This window comes from Trachurus japonicus, chromosome 22 (assembly GCF_045865225.1).
Source record: "Trachurus japonicus isolate A0001 chromosome 22, Traja_1.0".
Classification (NCBI taxonomy): Eukaryota; Metazoa; Chordata; class Actinopteri; order Carangiformes; family Carangidae; genus Trachurus; species Trachurus japonicus.
In genome coordinates this window covers 4,929,839-4,948,517 of record NC_140928.1, presented here as the reverse complement: position 1 = coordinate 4,948,517, position 18,679 = coordinate 4,929,839, and the positions used below count along the sequence as shown (strand labels likewise).

The following is an 18,679-nucleotide window of genomic DNA, read 5'->3' as shown; positions in this document are numbered from 1 at the left end:
TTGTTGTTGTGTGTTTAGTCTGATTCATTTCATTCATGTTAATAAGTCAAATTCACATATTGATCAGTGCTACCAAAAGCAAATATGGGATACTACTGTATGTAGAAAAATATTCAACATGAATTGATCATTTCCTGACAACACAAGATTGACATATGTAACACTGCATGTATTTGCACACTAGAGGGAGACACACTTCACCGGTATTTCTCTATCCAAGTAGAGCTTTCCAAGAGTCGATGGTTCTTAATGACTTCAGCTAAATTTAGGACCAATCAGACGACTTCATTGTGGTATTGATGATTAATAACCATCTAAAAGTGCATGAAACCTTTGAACAGTTTCACTTGCAGTTACTGTTTAAACTGACCTGTTTACCAATCAGGAGGAAGAAGACAGTGAGTTCCACTTTGTTTTCAATGGTCCTTATAAGTGCCAATTGTTTTATTTAGTGAGCTCAAAACCTATGGACAATGCAGAAAAACGACTACATCAGTATATTTGATCATTACTATTTCTACAGTTACTAGCCTACTAATAATATTAACATGATGGTATAATTACAACATTTCATATTCAAAAATGAACATGGGGAATAAAAAATATACATTGTCAATAATAAACACTACACTATTTACATGCCATTTACGGTCAGTTTGTAGCTACAGGTTGAATTATTTTTCAATTCAATTTTATCCGATAATTGCACATGGGTATGATTAAGTTTATAGAATATAATGAACAAGTACATTATGTTGTAAACATTTAGGAAGTGTTTACATCTCTGTAAAACGTTGGGGCACACTACCCCACCCCCCCCACCCCCCATCCCCTTCTTAATCGAAAAGTTTCCGACAGTCGTTGAAGGCAGCACGGGTCCCGCGCCACTGCGCACGCTCTGAACACTTTGCTGTGAGCGGCAACTTCACCGGTAGCCCCGCGCGCCCCGCCGCCTGTCGCCCACAACAGCCCGCATCATCGTCACCATCATCATCACCACCATCATCATCATCACCACCACCAGCAGCAGCAGCAGCAGCAGCAGCAGCATCAGTGTGATGAAGCAGCGGAGGACGGAGACCTTCCTGCTCTGAGACACTGGATCAGCTCGCTGACAGGTACGGAGCTTTTTATTCGCTTTTTTTTTCTTTTTTAAATGTATTTGACCCACTCTGCAAACACTGAGACTCCTACTCTTCTCCTCTAACTCTTAACTAAAAGCTGCCTTTACTCATATTTTTTATTTATATAGCTATAGCCTATATACACTGCTCAAAAAAATAAAGGGAACACTTAAACAACACATTGTAACTCCAAGTATATCACATCCGTGTGAAATCAACCTGGGATGATCATTTTGATTTACATTGATCATTTTTATGTTATGTTGTTCTCAACACACTCTACTATATATTGAATAACGATTTTAAACTACAATATTTCATTAATTGAGATCTAAGATGTGTTGTTTAAGTGTTCCCTCTATTTTTTGAGCAGTGTATATAAGTAAGCCAAGCTCAAACCACTAATGAGTTTAACATTTTTAAAAACTGCACCTCAGAGGTTCAAGGGAATTTATTTAAATGTTGTTTTTTATTGTGATTTCATTTCATCAGCTGCTGCTAATGGTCTGAGTGTGTGGGTTTGGTGTTGCACTGTAGAGCTCAGATCAGCCAGTGCACTGTAGTGTGTAAGTGTAGGTGTAGCAGAAGCTGATATGTTTTCTATACACCGGTATTTAAATCTATTTATAGTGCCTACCTGTTGTGCACCACCAGGCAGGTGAACCTCTGCTCCAAAGCTGCACCATTTGATTATACAATTATTGGCATTCACATGTGTATATTAAAAAAAAGGTGCATGAAATATAAGTTTGTGTGGCATTAAAGAGTCAAAAATAGAACAGGAAATGTAAATCAGGGCAACAAGCAAATGAGAAATCGAACAGCAGTAGAGCAGCCTTGTAAAATATTCTTCTCCTGAAGAAGAATATCACTATTTTTGGCTATAAATAGGATTTTTTTTTTTTATGTCCTTGGGCAGTAAAAACTTCCTGGGTTTATCTGAGGCTCCTGTATTTGAGGAGGTGGTAGTGGTGGTGGTGGTGCTGTTGCTGCTGGGTCTGATTTAGTAACAGAGATGGAAAAAAGTGTTTGAAGTGAAGCAGGGGCGATAAGAGGGGAGAGGGAGCAGCAGCGGTGGTCAGTCCAAAAAACTGAAGCTGCACAAAATGAAACAGTGGAGCTTTTTTTATTTTTTATTTTCTGCTGTGCCTTTAAATGGATAGTCTCCTCTCTACCATGATGTATGTCATCATGATGGACAGAGAAGAGGAGAGAGGAGGAATTTTATAATGTGTGAGGTCACAGCAGATGTACGTCCTTCAGCGAGGGAGAGGAAACAGCTCGGAGCTTTAATGGAGGTTTGGTTTGTGGTTTGTTTTTATAAAACCGTAGTAGATGCAAGAATCTGGCTCCAAACTCAAGTCTAGAGTGATTTCACAGTGCAACAGGGTGATTCTGTGGATTTTTGGCTCCAGTTGTCTTTTTTAGATCTGCAGCTAATTATAACTACATCGTCGATTAATCTACCGACTGTTTCTCATGGAAATGTGGAAAAATTGAATGAAAAATCCTTGTTGAATCATAAAAACTCAATGTTTATGGTGGCCCTGAGGGTTCAACACGCTGCAACTGCAAAAGCACAAGCAAAGACAACAGCTGCATCAACCAATCAACCAATCAATCAATCAATTAACAATAACAACACCTGTTGTTCGTGTGACTTCTTCTCCAGAGCTCAGTGAAATTCACTTTACTGTCACATAAGGGAAAAAAGAACAACAAAAATAACTTGTCCTTTGCATGGCAGCCAATTTAAACTAGGCCTAATGTTAGTCAAATTTGTCTTGGTGATTTGTCCTAATATGTCAGAATAACATGACAGTTTTGATGTTTGATGGTAGAAGTGGTTGTTGTTGACTCAGGGGTTTGTTAGCTGCTGCTTTTCAGTTTTCTGTCTGTAGAAAAAACAAAACAATGAAACCAGCAGTTTCTTGCAGCACATTTCAAACTCCTCTGAGACACTTTCACTTCACTAGTAGGCTATTTTTTTTTCTACTCGATTTAGACTGAAAGTTGTAGTTTCCAGTTACTGTGAAAGTTCAGTTGCTACTTCTGCTCAAAGGAAGATTTTCAACCTGTGGGGGTAAAAAAAAAAAAAAAAACTGCACAACCACAAAAACCAGAGTGTAAAAATAACACTGTGCCATGGTAGCTATGTTTTTTTTCTTCCTTTTTTTATGTCTCTGTGGGAAATTGTTGGAGAAGTTGTAGCCTCCAGCCAAGAGTTAGTAAAGCAGCAACTATTGAATTTACTCATTGCTTTTTAAACATATTATACAAAATATAGGTACAAGGTGTTGATTAGAGAACTTTAGTTGGTTTTATTCCAATTACAAGTTAGTAACAAGTCAGAAAAGCAACCCTTTTGTTAGCTAATGTTGTTAGCATTGTTAGCTAACACCAGTCGATAACAACACACTACGTGATAGTTTGCATTTGAGAGCAACATAACAACATGTCTACAGGTTTAAGTTGCACAATACTGTTGGTAAGACTAATTTAATGACACTAAAACAAGACTAAGTGGCTGATAAATAGTGTATTCTTCATCTTTTACTCACTGTTGTCACACGGGGTGGCCATCTTGGATTGTAACCTGGCAGCAGCCCCCCTGTAATCCTCTCAGCAGGCACGCCGATTTTTCCCAGTGGCCACCCGTGGTACTGCAACAAAAAATCCCATGGGGCCCAAAAAGGATTTTTCCCATAGACCGCAATAGTAAAAGAGAAGCCTGTAAAACTGTTCACAGGACACCTCCGGCTGTAACCTCCGTTAATTACTAATCTTTGTATTCTATATTTTTAAGTCATGGACTTTTTATCCGTCAAAATGTTTTCTAACGGCCAGAAAAGCCACAGAAAAGTCTCATTTCTGGCCGTGACGTCACGGCTGTGTCCGTGCACCAGCAGTGCGCGGTCGTGTGTGTCTCTGGACCGAGGATGCCTGAAACTAATGAGACTCTGTCCGGAGCTAAAATCACTCAGAAAAGTGGAAAACACGGCTCAAAGGTGAGTTTTTGTTTGGTCACATCAACTTTATGATATTAATGTCTGTTATTAGTCTCTTGTCAACTCGTATTCTTAAACGTAACGTTTTAATTGATGAGATCGCCTCGTAATGACTGCATTTACTGACGTGAAACCGGACTGTTTTACATTGCTGCTCCTGTAAAACCCATATTTTTCAGTAATTTTAGCTTGATAAGTCATTTATGCTGTCTGTATGTGTCTGTGTGTGTCAAATGATGTCTGTATGTGTCTGTATTTGTGTGTGTCAACAGTGTCTCATCGCGGCTGATGTTCAACACCTGTTGCTCCGTTCACAACGTCCACGTTAATTTATTTTACGGCTTAATTAATGCCACGGTGGTAAAATGTAAACCGAGACATCTCCTCCATGGTCGGTGTGTCGTGTGTGTGTCCTGACGGTGCAGCTGCTCCCCGTCTTCCACCGGGGCCGGAGGAAGAACCATGGACGTCCTCCTCCTCATCCTCCTCCTCCTCCTCCTCCTCCTCCTCACCGTCGTCAGTGTGTGTTTGTTCAGTGTCAGTATGCTAAATGATCACTTAAACTTATAATCATCTTATTAAATTGTTCGGAAAAAAACAAACATGCTTGTGACTTTTTTCTTCTTCTACCAAATCCAACATCAACTGTGTCTGGGGCATCGTGTTTAATTCAAATGTCTGGTTCTGTAACAGCTGTATTTAGTGGACACTGATATTCTGCGTGTTGTGGAAATATTGTAAGGTTAAACTGTTGAATTACAAAGAGTCTCATCCACCTGAAGGCTTAATGATGATGATGATGATGATGAAACTATGAACACAGCCAGTACAGACAATTATTAAAAGGAAGATGCATTTGCCAAAGAGCTCTAACTTTCTTTAATCACAGTGTGGTTGATAAAAACAAAACACGTGTGACTAAGTTTAAATACCTCCACCAACGTCCTGTAACAACTGGTGAACTGTGCAGCAAGTTAAATATATAAAAAAGGTAAGAGTAAAGCCCTCATTACATTATTTGAGGTGTTCTGGGGTCATCTGTCATGTTTAACAAAAATACAGTTAATTATGATTTATTTTCCATTGTGATTTAAGCTTACAGGTTCGGACTAACTCGTTTTCAGTGTAACATCGTATATTAATTAACTGTCAAAACGATTTAACGATCATATAAACGACCGTAGTAAACCTACGATCGGCCGTCTTACATTTGAAATCATTATCTTTGTTTTAAAGTCTGTGTGAGTCCTGTAAAAGTCTTAATACTCATTCCTTAAATCCACAAGTAACACATACATGAACGCGCAGCGCCAAAACTAGAACGGCGGTTGCTCGTTCTCATTGCCCCAGGGCATGATGGGAGACCGCAGAGCATTATGGGGGGTGACTCAACTGCGCATGCTCTATGGGCCCGATAACGCGGAAGTAAACCCGGAAGTCAGAAACTTTTTCGGCGTATGCGCCAGGCGAGCAACTTTCATTGAAATGAACGGCGGCCATTTTCCGGTCCGGTATCCAGTTAATATAATACATCCATGCCTGGCAGCCACTGAAGTTCGACTTCAGGAGGCGTTTATGATCACCTAGCCGACTGGGAAATCCGACTTGCGAGTTCAAAAGGGTCGGACCTTTACAGCTGGTGTTGTTGTCAGCTACAGCAGCTTCTAAAAACATTAATAACTCACCGTCCACTTCCTGGTGGAGACCAAAGACGGAGATAAAAGAGAAGGAAACATCAGATATAGATTAATTTATCATGTTGCATCTAACTGAGTAGGAACAAGTGTCTTAAAATGACTCCTGGCATCATCAATTTGGACATTTTCTAAAGGTCAAAAAATTTAATAGGATTTGAAAACAGTTATTCATCAAGATACATTTAGATTTTAACTGATTTACAGCCTTGATTGGGTAAGAACTAATGAGTCAAGGAGCATGGACTTTTAATTTAAATGGCATTTGATTAAACAGGTGAGAATAATTTAAAATAAAATGCGTCTCTAGGCTAGAAATTTATCGCAACCTCAGTCAGACCTCACTGTGATCGCCCCAAACACACAGACCTTTCCTTACTGATAGCTGAATGCGAAGACACAATTTTCTTAAAAAAAAAAAAAAAAGTGAATAGGCTATTTTGTTTTTAAAAATAAACTCTGCCTACCCCAGCCTTAACATTTGATATTTTAAAGAGACCCCGAGGAGTTTGCCTTTGGGTTCTAAAAGAGTCTCATATTAATGTGGATGAATCTACGTTACCACTTGTTAATGGGTCCATTTTCGATAAATATATTGTTTTGTCTTTATAGTTATTTTGATATTATTATTTAGTGGTCGGCTTGCCAGCATTTCCTACTTTCAGTTTCCCGTACGCTGCCCAGCGGGTCATGAGAATAACCACCGAATCGCTGGAACTACGACGTATCTTCCAACCTCCTTTCATTCTTGATGAATGAAAACATTCTTGGCAAATGTTTTCGCTTTCGTCCATCTTGCGCCGGTCCAAGAATTTCACCGTGCACGCTGGGAAGGCTCATGGGAAATGTAGTGTGAAAACACTTCGCTTTCCTAAACTCCTCGTAGTCCCTTCAAAGCACAAGATGTGAAACATTTGGTCACAAGTGGAAACACCTGCTGCTTCATCTTGCCACAACTAAAACTGGCCAAGCAACCACTGAGGACCTTGTTCATACCTAATGGCTCAAATAAACCATTATTATTGTTATTATTATAATTCAGGTGGGGAGTAGGGGGGGAGGACAAGACTTGAGTGAAGCGTCACGCCTGGCATCAACATTTAAATTCTTGTGTCTGTCACGCTTCACGTCACCGCAGCAGAGTGAATTCACTTCTCTGAAAACCAAAAGCAGCTCAGACTGAAATCCTGTGTAGGGCCTCGTCTCCTCCTGTCGCTGTACCTTCAGAGCAGCAGCCGGACGGACGGATGTAAGACCGAGCTGAGTGGCCGCACAGATCCCCTCCGGTGGGGGGGTGGGGGGGACAATGCCGGCCTCTGATGAGGAATAAAAAGGCCGTATTGTCTCTTCGCTGCGAGGATGAAGGGCAGCAGCAATACCAGGTTTCACAGAGGAGTCTCACAACAACAACGCGGCCCCCACCGACCCGTCCTGGCGGCGGTAATTGCTGCGTAACGGCGCACACACACATGAATAGCTACTAAAAAAAAAAATCAGCTCTCAGGCAAAAGTGCACTATTCAGACAATCAGAGGCATGAAAATCTCAATCGCCCGTCCCCATGGCAACAGCAACTGCCGCCTGTTTCTGATTGTATGGAAAGTGGCGTTTCTGATCGCACGCGAGCGAGCATCGGGGCTGATGGTGTCACAGCTGCTTTTCAAACAGATCTAATCAATATAATTCATCATCATCATAATTCTGTGTCTGCTGTGACTTTAAGTAGGTTGATGATAATGCACAACGAACAGGTGTTCAGATACAGGACGATAAAGGATGAGCTTATTAACATCAGTTAAAGCTGTTGTCGTATAATCAATACGACAGTGACAGAGGTGAAAGGGGGGTCACTGTTAGTGGAGCTTTACTACTTACTTTACTACAGCTTACTCTTTATTTTGTCGTTTATATTCAGTTGTTTTTGTATTTTTTTGTACTTTTTCTTGTTCTCTGCACAAGTGCATAGAATAAAATTCCTTGTAAGTGTAAAAACTACCTGGAAGCTTTTCTAATTCAGGTTTTTTTGTCTGGTTCCAACTTCCTATTCAGCAGCAGAACCAGTCAGAGAGCAGCTGGTGAACATAGTGCAGTGTTTAGCAGCTATTAGCCATATTCACAGCGTCGCCATCTTTGCTTACGTCGTCATTCGGGATGGAAAGATTCAACGCCGTCACATAACGTTACCGTTAACGTTAGCAGTTGCAGCTAACTTAATTCAAATCAGTTTAACCTAAATGTTGTTTTACTTTGAAATATGGTACGATCTCCCTTCGGACGTTAACAACCCATGCTTTCCTCAAATCTGTATCAACCGGGAAGCGATGAAAGGAAAGCAGTTTTATCAGACTCCCGAGGAAAGATGGCGACGCTGTGAATATGGTCAATGGAGGTGGTGGAGACGAAAATCAGAGCTAAAAGAGAGGAGATATTGGACTTAGATTCATCATCGGACCCAAATTTGATTCCAAATTAAAGGCCATATTGCTCCATAACTGATGTGTGGATATGAGTTCAACAAGTCAACTTGTTTCTAAGAAAGCTGAGTCCATGCTGCTGCCTGTATAATGAAGTTACAGTACTGGTGAATATTGAACTTGAACTTTATTTCAGTGTATCTTAGACTAATCATGAACCTGCTCAGACTCTTCTTCAGATTTGTTTGCTCCGATATTTCCTGACTAAAACATGTCAACAATTATTTTTTTGGGTTAGGGTTAGGGTTCACCAAAAAATTTAATTCAGTCATTATTGACTCACCCTCATGCTGATGAATACTCTGGAGTAGGTTTTTTATTCCTCAAAGTGCATCTGGAGACCCGGGAGGCCGGTTCCTAGTCCAACGAAAACTGTATGGTCCTGTATTGAGTTTGGGTGGGGCGCGTGAACATCAGAGCGCAATTCAGGACTGTTTAAGCTGTAAAAATGTCCTAAATTACGTTGTTTCGAGTAAACTCTGGACTATATCCCTTCAGGACACTTGGATTACAGCGGACGAGCAGTGTGGAGGAATATTACAAGGTTTTTGTGTAGTTTTATTGATGTTTTTGTGTTGGGCCCTACGTTTCTCATATAAAGTTTTCGTTGGACTACGAACCGGCCTCCCGGGTCTCCAGATGCACTTTGAGGAATAAAAAACTACTCGGGAGTATTCATCAGCATGAGGGTGAGTCAATAATGACTTGAAATTTGGTGAACTATTCCTTAAACAAGCATAAATAACTTGTTTGATGTAAACAAACAAAAGAAATGCAACTGGTGAATATTAAACTACTCCAATTGTATTTAAAAGTATTTCTGCAGTGATTGGGTCTTTTGGGGACTTGTCTGCAGCGTCTGTGTGTGTGTGCAGCAGCAGTCCACTTGTATTTTAATCAATTTAAATTTCGGACTGTTCAACCTAAAGCCAGACATATGGCAACCCTAACACTAGATGAGATATCGTTGCACAAGGATCCTGTGCAGGTAACAACATCCACTGATGAGGTGAGCAGCTCAAACCTGCAGAGGCCCGAGCAGGAGCCCTGTGGCATTAACACATCGCATCCACAGTTACAATCCTCCTGTCAACACCAGCTACTCACATCCCACTGAGACCAGCGACCCAGTGAAACAGACCATAACAACCTCGATAATCACTGTTATTTGCCTCATCTGTGGAGCGGCCGTAATGCTTCGGCTCATCAGTGCACGATTCCTGCAAATGGTTTCACACTGTTTCTGTGTCTCTGATCTAGAAAAAAACCCGGCAGCAGCAGCAGCAGCAGCAGCAGCAGCAGCAGCAGCAGCAGCAGCAGCAGCTCACCAGGAAACACAGCACACAACAAATAATGCAGGATTCAGAGTATTCAAAAATATCGTCGCTGCAGATGTTTAACGAGGACTCGACACAGAGAGAAAGAGAGAGAGAGAGAGAGAAACTGAAACTCTGATGTAAATGAAAATGTTAAGTGTAAGAAATACATCAATAACGGTGCCAATGATAGTACAAAACAATGAATAACATCCTGATGCCCTAATGCATCTAATCCAGATGTTCAGGTGAAATGAAGCCAATAGGAGCAATAAGGAACACTGTATTGACTTATTATTATTGATTGGTGGTGTTTTTGTTTGTTTTTTTCCCAGGATGACCGAGGTGATGAACTCTCTGGAGCCGGGGACGGAGGACTTCAGTGGAGGAGGAGCAGGAGGAGACCAGGACACAGTATCCTTACAGCTGTGTGTGTGTGTTATAGATTATTTCAACCTTCAAATATTAGTGAGTCAGGACTGGAGCGCGAGTGAGAGTAAAACTGGAGGTTGACTAAGCAACTGAGGTTTATTATTATTATAATAAGTTGGACTGGTTCCTGCTGTGAGTAAATGAGTGTTTTTCTGCTGCTGAGACGAGTGATCGATCGTCTACTGTGAAACATTTATTATATAAACATAATACATTGACTGTTGCCCATAATGTTGGAATAAAATATGTTTTTGTTTATTCTTGATAGATAAAGTGTATATCTTCTCAAAACTTTATTGATCAATCTCTTCCAAAAATATCACTGTGAAAATTAAACCACATTTAACTTTTGCAAACTGTGTATTCAGGCTTAAAGGGATAGCTCAACATTTTGGTAAATTGGCCCATTGCCATAATCCCTACAGTCATAGCAGTAGGTTCATTACCTTTAATTGTCGGTGCAAGCTATTTTTAGAGCGGCGGAGCAGAGCCGCGAGCTGCTCAGAGCTACACTACTCTACGGAGGCTAATGGGATTTCTTGGTTTCCCTCATCAAACTCATCAAATACACAATCCAACAACTCCAATGGATAAGTTGTGACCTGCACATTCACCACGCTATGAGATAATATAACACAACGTTACCAGACAGAGTTGTTTTAGAGGTAAATTCATGCTAAACCGCTGATGCGCGTTGTTCAGGGACAGTTTTTCATCAAGCAGTCTCTGCATTTACCTCTAAAACAACTCTCGTTCTCTAATTATCTCATAGCGTGGTGAATGTGCAGGTCACAACTTGTCCACCAGAGCGTTTTGGAGTTGTTGGATTGTGTATTTGATGAGTTTAAATAAATGCAGAAGAAATATTATTAAACACATTTGAGGCAAGATCCAATATTTCAAGACCAGTATCAAACTGGTTTTCTAAACTCCAGCCTAGATCACTGCTGTGTCTAGACATGAGATAATTAGAAATGTAAAATATCAGAGTGACAAGCATGTGCACGTTTTATCTTATCTTCCCTCCCAGCTGCTGATCCGCTGCAGCTTTCATCTGATACACTAATCCCAGTTGTCACCACATTTTTGTTGTTTGTTGTTTTTTACCTTACATGAGCTCCTGCCACCAGCTCTTTCCAGACACCCATGAGCGGTATCCCAAGCTGTCCAAGAGGCTTCCCTCCATCGTGGTGGAGCCAACGGACGGAGCCGAGGTGGAAAGCGGGGAGCTCCGCTGGCCGCCGGACGAGCCGAGCTCCGCGGACGCTCAGACGGAGCGACAGAGCGAAGAGGAGGAGGAGGAGGAGGAGGAGCAGACTGCAGGTGAGGAGGAGTCACTGTCTTCAGTCTGAGGCCACAGTGGAAAAGGTTGAGTGATGCCTTCAGGTTCAGGACAACCAGCATGTGATGGATGGGTTAAAAGGATAGTTCAACATTGACTGTAGTTCAACATTTTGGCAGATCCTCCTCTCACTATAATCCCTATAGCCATAGCAGTAGGTTCGTTACCTTTAATTATCGGTGCATGTTGTTTTGAGATCGGCGGGGCAGAAACGTGAGCTGCTCAGTGAACACAATGGAGGTGAACGGTACAGGTCATCAAACTCATCAAATACACAATCCAACAACTCCAAGATTGAGATAATCATGTAACATTACGACACATGAAGCAAAAACTCTGAACAGTAGCAGCTGAAAAATGTCCTGGAAACAGATTTTAGGAAAAGAGTGTGAACCCTGGTTTGATTGACACATCACGATCCAATTGACTATTAACGTGGCGTTCAACATGAGTGGATGGTTCGTTGGTTTTTACAAACTCGTCCGTCCCACAGGCGACTGACTTTTTTTTTCATTTTTGTGAAAAAAGCATTTAATTAATTGGTTGCAGTCGGAGTATGAAGAGGATTTTAAGCAATTCAGTGAAAAACGCTCCAGAATAAGATTGAAAACCTTTAGCTCACATGATGCTACAGGTCCCCCTGCACATTCACCACTCTATGAAATAATCATGTCACTTGGAGATTGTTTTGTGTCTCTCTCTGGCCATTTTAACACCTATTTTTGGTTAGTTATTTGACATGTCTTTGTGGAAGTTTTGTGTCTGTTTGTGGACATATAGGCTAACGTATCTTTTCTGTGTCTTTGTGGTGATTTTTGTCCATTAACTCTTGTGTCGCTTTAGTTTCATGTGTTTGTGGACAGTTTGGTTGTTTTTTAGACTCTGTGTTGTTTTATTTTTCATCTCTTTGTGGGTCAGTTGTATTTTATTTTGAAGGTCTTGGCTGAGAGTGTAGGCTAAATATAGGCAAAATGTTGAACTATCCCTTTAAAACCTGCAGGACATTGGACATAAACATCTGAAACTCTGAGATTAATCAACTGTTGGGTCAACATGTGCACTAATAGCAGCTTCAATGGGAGCAACAATAACTGGATAAAACAAAACACGCATTCAAATGCGCAAAAGAAAAGTTTTGGAAGCATAAAAACATCTAAAGTAAAAGGTTTAAACTGAAATGTAGAGACAATAATGGGGATAAAATAATAAAATAAAAAACAAATAGGACTCAACCAAAAGCTGAAACAAAGAGAAGAGACTTAAGTTCTGGTGTCAGTGAAGGCATCGTTTTCCTGCTCATTAAACCGTTCAGTGACCCTGTGGGTGGAGGCAGCGACTTCCTGCTTCTTCACTCAGATTTCAGTTGTTTCTTTTTTCTTTTCTTTTTTTACTTTAATTAGCTGCTCGTCTCTGTCTCAGTGTTTTTATCTGGTTTCACTTCAACTAAACATGAGATGAACCGAAGAGCCAAAGATCTGAAGTTTTATTTTCTGTCTGTCTGATCCCGGTGGGTCTTTGTGTTGCATTCAGGCGACGTCGGCCTCCTCACGCTCACTTTTGTGAAACTTTTGTGTTTCATGCTTGGATAAAGTTCAAATATATAAACATTTTTTCATCATAATGTGTATATTATTTTACTCTGCTGTTCAGTTTTATGTTCATCTACTTGATTTATTTGATTTAAGAAACTCTTGTTATGAAAATCTGCTTTAAAGTCCAACAATGACAGCGACAGTTAAGGCAAATAAAACCATGAAAGGACTCACATGGAAGCAGATATCTTAGTTACTTTTTTATTTACCAAATGTTTAAAAGATGCTTTTAGCCAAAAATAAATATATGAATTTAAAGGTAGAGTCTGGAGTTTTATTGGTTGCAGTTTGTAAACAAAACATTGAAACTCGGCCCCGCCTCTCGGGCTAAGCTGTGTAGCCTCCTGCCTCAGAACCGCAAAGGAAAGGAAATACAGTCCGAGTGAAGCGCCGGGAGCCTCCGTGTTATGTTGTTGTGGTGAGCTGGGAAAACGGTGTTAGCGGCGGATGCTAACCCCTACCGCTAGCCGAAGTTAGCATCGAGCTAGCTCACCACAACAGTCCTAATACTTGTTACCGGTCGAGGCTTTAGTTGTCGGTGACAGTCGGGAATCGGTCCGCGGCTCCAGCGCTTCACTCAGACTGTATTTCTTTTTCTTTGCGGTCCTGACTGCTGCTGCTGAGAGAGAGAGAGACGTGCTGGCACTCGCTAACATCAGAGACAGCTAGTGTAGCTAGCAGCTCTGAGCCTCCTACTCTGCTGCACGTAGCTTCACCTGAGCTCTGTCATTGGCTGGAGAGAAAACACAGACTCTCTCGCTCTCCGCCCAGAAACGTCCTTGTGCACAACAAAACAAAGCAAAAGACCAAAATACAGGCAGGGGGGCGCTTCAGACACAGCCCCCACCACACAGGACTAGAAGCCCATAGGTGATGATTAGGACGGATTTCATTTGTATAAGTCTAGTGTTTATTTTTGGGCACAAAACTCCAGACTCAACCTTTAAATTTGATTTGATTTTATTAAAGGGACAACGAGGAGTTTCTCCATCGGCAGAACCAAAAATTCTGCGACAATAAAAAAAGTCTCATGTTAATGTGGATGAATCTACGTTAGCCCACTTGTTAATGGCTCCATTTTCGATAAATATATCGTTTTGTCTCTATCGTTATTTTGTTATTATTAGTGGTGGTGGAAATGCTGGTCGAGCCGACCAGTTTTCCTTACTTTCGGTTTCGCGGACGCTGCCCGGCGAGTCATGAGAATAACGCCGCCGAATCACCGTTTGTGGTTGGAACTACGACGGTAGCCTAGGGGAGAGCCGGGTCGATTGATACACGGGACGATTGATACACAGCGATTTCCTCGAAAACCACACAAGCTTGAGCCGTCAGATTTTGTCACTATGTTCAGCACTCAACACCGACCAATCCTGGGAAAGCTTGTGAAATTACGTCACGCCATTCAAAAGTTATTAGCGCGAACCGGTTTTTGACTACGGAAAGTAAAATGTTACGTGCGGTAGTTTTTTTGTGATCAAAAGTTGTATTGTGTGTTTCATGCAATAATAATATGACCTAACAACAGATGAATTCGTACATAAACAGGTCCTAAATTATGAAATGTCATAGTTTTGAAGTTTAGAGGCAAAACAGGTTTTATTGTCAGTAGTCGCTGCAGGGACGATTGATACAGCTGTTTCAAATGTCCCTCACGCCACCGTGCGTAGTGACTGTGGTCACACTGCGCGATCAATATCTGTATATAAATCACCAAATCAATAGCCTAATTGTTTTGCAATAAACAACAACCTATTTGAATGAACAACATGTATTTTTAATAAACACCACATATTTTTTAATGTTCGTGTTTATGACATGAATCAACAGATATTCAGCAAAGTGAGGGGAAAATGCCGAGGGTAAAATGACAATATGTTCAACTGTGTATCCATAAACATGACTTAGGACAGGGAAATAAGTAAATGAAATGAAAATGCAGTTGTCCAACAACTCGTACAAAAGAAGAAAGGCGAGTTTAATCGAAATGCGGATCTTGACAATTCCGCACGGGACAAAAATATTTATTTGACCTATTTATATTGTGAGAAATTATGTGACATTTTGGCAATAACTAGTACACTAGTATGTTGTCCGATATGCTGCATAAAAACTAGAGTAATGTCAGTAGTTTCTGTTTAAAACATGCTGTTTCAACCGTCCCTCCTCTGTGTCTCAAACGACCCGCATAGGTGGGGCGTTTGAGACAAATTTCAACTTACGTTCAAAGTTATAAAACAGCGCGATCATCCAACATATGTGTTAAATTACACTTGTAACTAAGAGAATACACATGTGAGTTGTTGATCACATGATAAAAATGTTTGTGTACATAACGTCATCTTTGAAAAAGACGTTTAAATGAAAAGTGTATCAATCGACCCGGCTCTCCCCTATCTGATCGTCTTCGAACCTCTGACTTTAATTCTTGATGAATGAAAACATTCTTGGCAAGACGTCCGTCTTGCGCCGGTCAAAGAATTTCACCGTGCGCGCGGTGGCTCATGGTAAATGTAGTGTGAAAACACTTCGCTTTCCAAAACTCCTCGTTGTCCCTTTAAGATCCCCATTAGCTGCTACACCTGGTGGCAGCTACTCTTCCTGGGGTCCATTAAAACCAATAAAAGGTCAAGGTTCGGGAAAAACTTTTGGTAACTTTGACGGTCAGTGAATGTTTTGTCTTACTAATACTAGAAGTTGTTGATTAATCCAGCGTCTCCTAAAGAAAATAAAGACTGTTTGAACTTTGAACTCTCCTTTTTCTTCCAGATGAGGAGCAGTCGGGCGTCGACATGGACGAGGAGGCTTCAGAGTCGGAGACGCAGGACTCCAACTGAGCCGAAGTTTCCTCCCTGAGAAATCCACTGTTTACCTGTGAGTGCGTCCAGACATGGATGAGTTAGAAAAAAAGAAAGAAAGAAAGAAAGAGAGTCCTGTAGAAGAAGAGCACATTGTTGATAGAGAGATCACAGAGACGGAGGAGTGAGGGTAGAAAAACAAAAGATTCCCAAACCCCAGCTGACGGCGGCTTGGAGCCCGAGTGGATAGGAGTCGACACCTTCTAAATAAAAGCACAGAAGTTTGTACAACCTTCAAATGAACAAAAAAACACAACCCGATATGAGCCGTAATGTTTTTAACTTGAGAATTTCCCCATGACATTCCAGTTTTGTGATTTAAATCCAAAACCACATTTTTAATTTGATATTTTTAAGTCGTTTTCCCTTTTTCTTTCTCTCTCTGGCTCCAAGCCGTCGCCGTCCAGATGCCCACAGTATCGTCTGCACATCTGATCCGGACAGATGTTCCTAAATGCTGTCTTAAAAGTATTTAGCTCATGTGTGCCATATTTACTACTACTACTACTAATGGTAGCTACTGTATTTTGTGCACAGTTTTTACATTGACTTTTAGATGTAAATGACATCACTGTTTGTCGAGTGCTCACTGCTGTAGTTTGGTGATCTTGGTCTCACTTGTTCACTTTGATATAACGATGTAGAGCTACGATGTGTTGAACAGCAGCGTTTGATGAAGAGCGAACCCATCACTTTATTCGATGTTTTATTCTTTAATATATTCTATTAACATGTGAGCGGTGTCTTCATGCAGCAGTAGGTGTTAAAGGGAATGTGACTGTGTTCTGTTTTACTTCACATATTGGAGCAATATGTTAATTAAGGTCGTCCACTTTGTTATACAGACCGCACAAGTAAAAAAAAAAAGAAAAAAAAAGAAACAGAGTATTTTAGATGTTGATGTCGCTTGTCACAGACATATTTTTAAAAAAATACTGGAAGCCTAAATTATTGCACAAGTAATAAACCTTTTCAAAGTTCGTACAACGCTCGTTAATTCTTTGTCCTTGTTGTTTTGTTCTGGTCCATGTGAAGGTTTTTATTATGATGATAATGGTGGGAAATCATCATCACTGCATTTTTAACTGTATGGTGGTCTAACTTGTAACATGTTAATAAACAGCTGAGACTTTCAAAATAAAATACAACTGACCCACAAAGAGATGAAAAATAAAACAATACAGAGTCAAAAAAAACAACCAGACAGACACTAAATGTCCACAAACATATGAAACTAAAGAGACACAAGAGTTAATGGACAAAAATTACCACAAAGAGACACAAAACTTCCACAAAGAGATCTCAAAATAACCAAAAATAGGCGTTAAATTACCTCAACAAGACACTAAACATCCCCAAAGTGACAAAAATGTCACTTTGAGATATTAAATGAACGTGACAAAAACACAAAATGACCAGAAAGAAACACAAAACAATCTCAAAGTGACAAAAATGTCCACAAAGAGATTTAAAAATTATCACTGCAAAATGTAAAACGACCTTTAAGTGACACAAAAAACCTTCGATAGATATAAAAATATCCACAAAAACACATGAAATATCCACAAAGTGATTAATAAACAATGTCCATGAAGACATATGAAATAACCATAAAGCGGCGTTCACACCGGACGCGATAGACGCGAATATAATCGCGCCAGACGCTTCCATCGCGCCGCTTGGTCATTTTGGATCATTCGCGTCATTCGCGCTAGACGCTCCGCCCGTTCATTTGAAAACCGGTGATCTCAACCTGCTCTCTTTCCACGTCGATCGTGGCTGATATCACCACCGTTGCTGCACTGTACTACTGCTGTACAAGTCTCAGAAACACCGGAAAACCACCCGCCGTCGTGTCTGGGTTCACTGTGTGTGTGTGTGTGTGTGTGTGTGTGTTGTTCTTGTTTTTTTTGTCCACTCTGTGTAGAAGACGGCAGCGGTGCCCACACACAGCTCATATACAATTAGCTTCTCCTTCATGTTGTTCTGAGTGTAAACAACCGTACAGAGAAGTGACGTCGTCGGCTTGAACTCGTCGCTGATTGGATGTCACGGTGCGATGCCGCCTGAAAAGTTCAATATTTTCAACTTTATTCGCGCCGCTTCAGACGCGCCGCTTCATTCGCGCCGCGTCTCATCGCTCCAGATGCTCCATTCGCGCCGCCTCCGCCTGAATCGCGTGTCATCGCGCCATTTACATTGATTTTCAATGTAGAGTTGCCGCTCCATTCGCGTCTATCGCGTCCGGTGTGAACGCCCCTTAACACTAGAACCGCCAACATTCTAATCCCCCTTAAGCGGCGTTCACACCGGACGCGATAGACGTGAATATAATCGCGCCAGACGCTTCCATCGCGCCGCTTGGTCATTTTGGATCATTCGCGTCCATCGCGTCATTCGCGCTAGACGCTCCGCCCGTTTATTTGAAAACCGGTGATCTCAACCCGCTCTCTTTCCACATCGATCATGGCTGATATCACCACCGTTGCTGCACTGTACTACTGCTGTACAAGTCTCAGAAACACCGGAAAACCACCCGCCGTCGTGTCTGGGTTCACTGTGTGTGTGTTCACTCTGTGTAGAAGACGGCAGCGGTGCCCACACACAGCTCAAATACAATTAGCTTCTCCTTCATGTTGTTCTGAGTGTAAACAACCGTACAGAGAAGTGACGTCGTCGGCTTGAACTCGTCGCTGATTGGATGTCACGGCGCGATGCCGCCTGAAAAGTTCAATATTTTCAACTTTATTCTCGCCGCTTCAGACGCGCCGCTTCATTCGCGCCGCGTCTCATCGCTCCAGATGCTCCATTCGCGCTGCCTCCGCCTGAATCGCGTGTCA

The 18,679-nt window shown here is 41.3% G+C and overlaps 1 protein-coding gene across 1 annotated transcript; it reads left to right on the top strand.

Moving 5' to 3' along the window:
• Positions 1–861: 861 nt before the first annotated feature.
• Positions 862–16,720, top strand: LOC146963299 (protein LBH). The gene is made up of 4 exons (XM_085766655.1): positions 862–1,118; positions 9,951–10,029; positions 11,178–11,370; positions 15,751–16,720. Exons 2-4 carry the CDS (start codon positions 9,952–9,954, stop codon positions 15,816–15,818), a joined length of 339 nt encoding a protein of 112 aa, XP_085622781.1. The 5' UTR covers positions 862–1,118; position 9,951; the 3' UTR covers positions 15,819–16,720.
• The last annotated feature ends 1,959 nt before the right edge of the window (positions 16,721–18,679 follow it).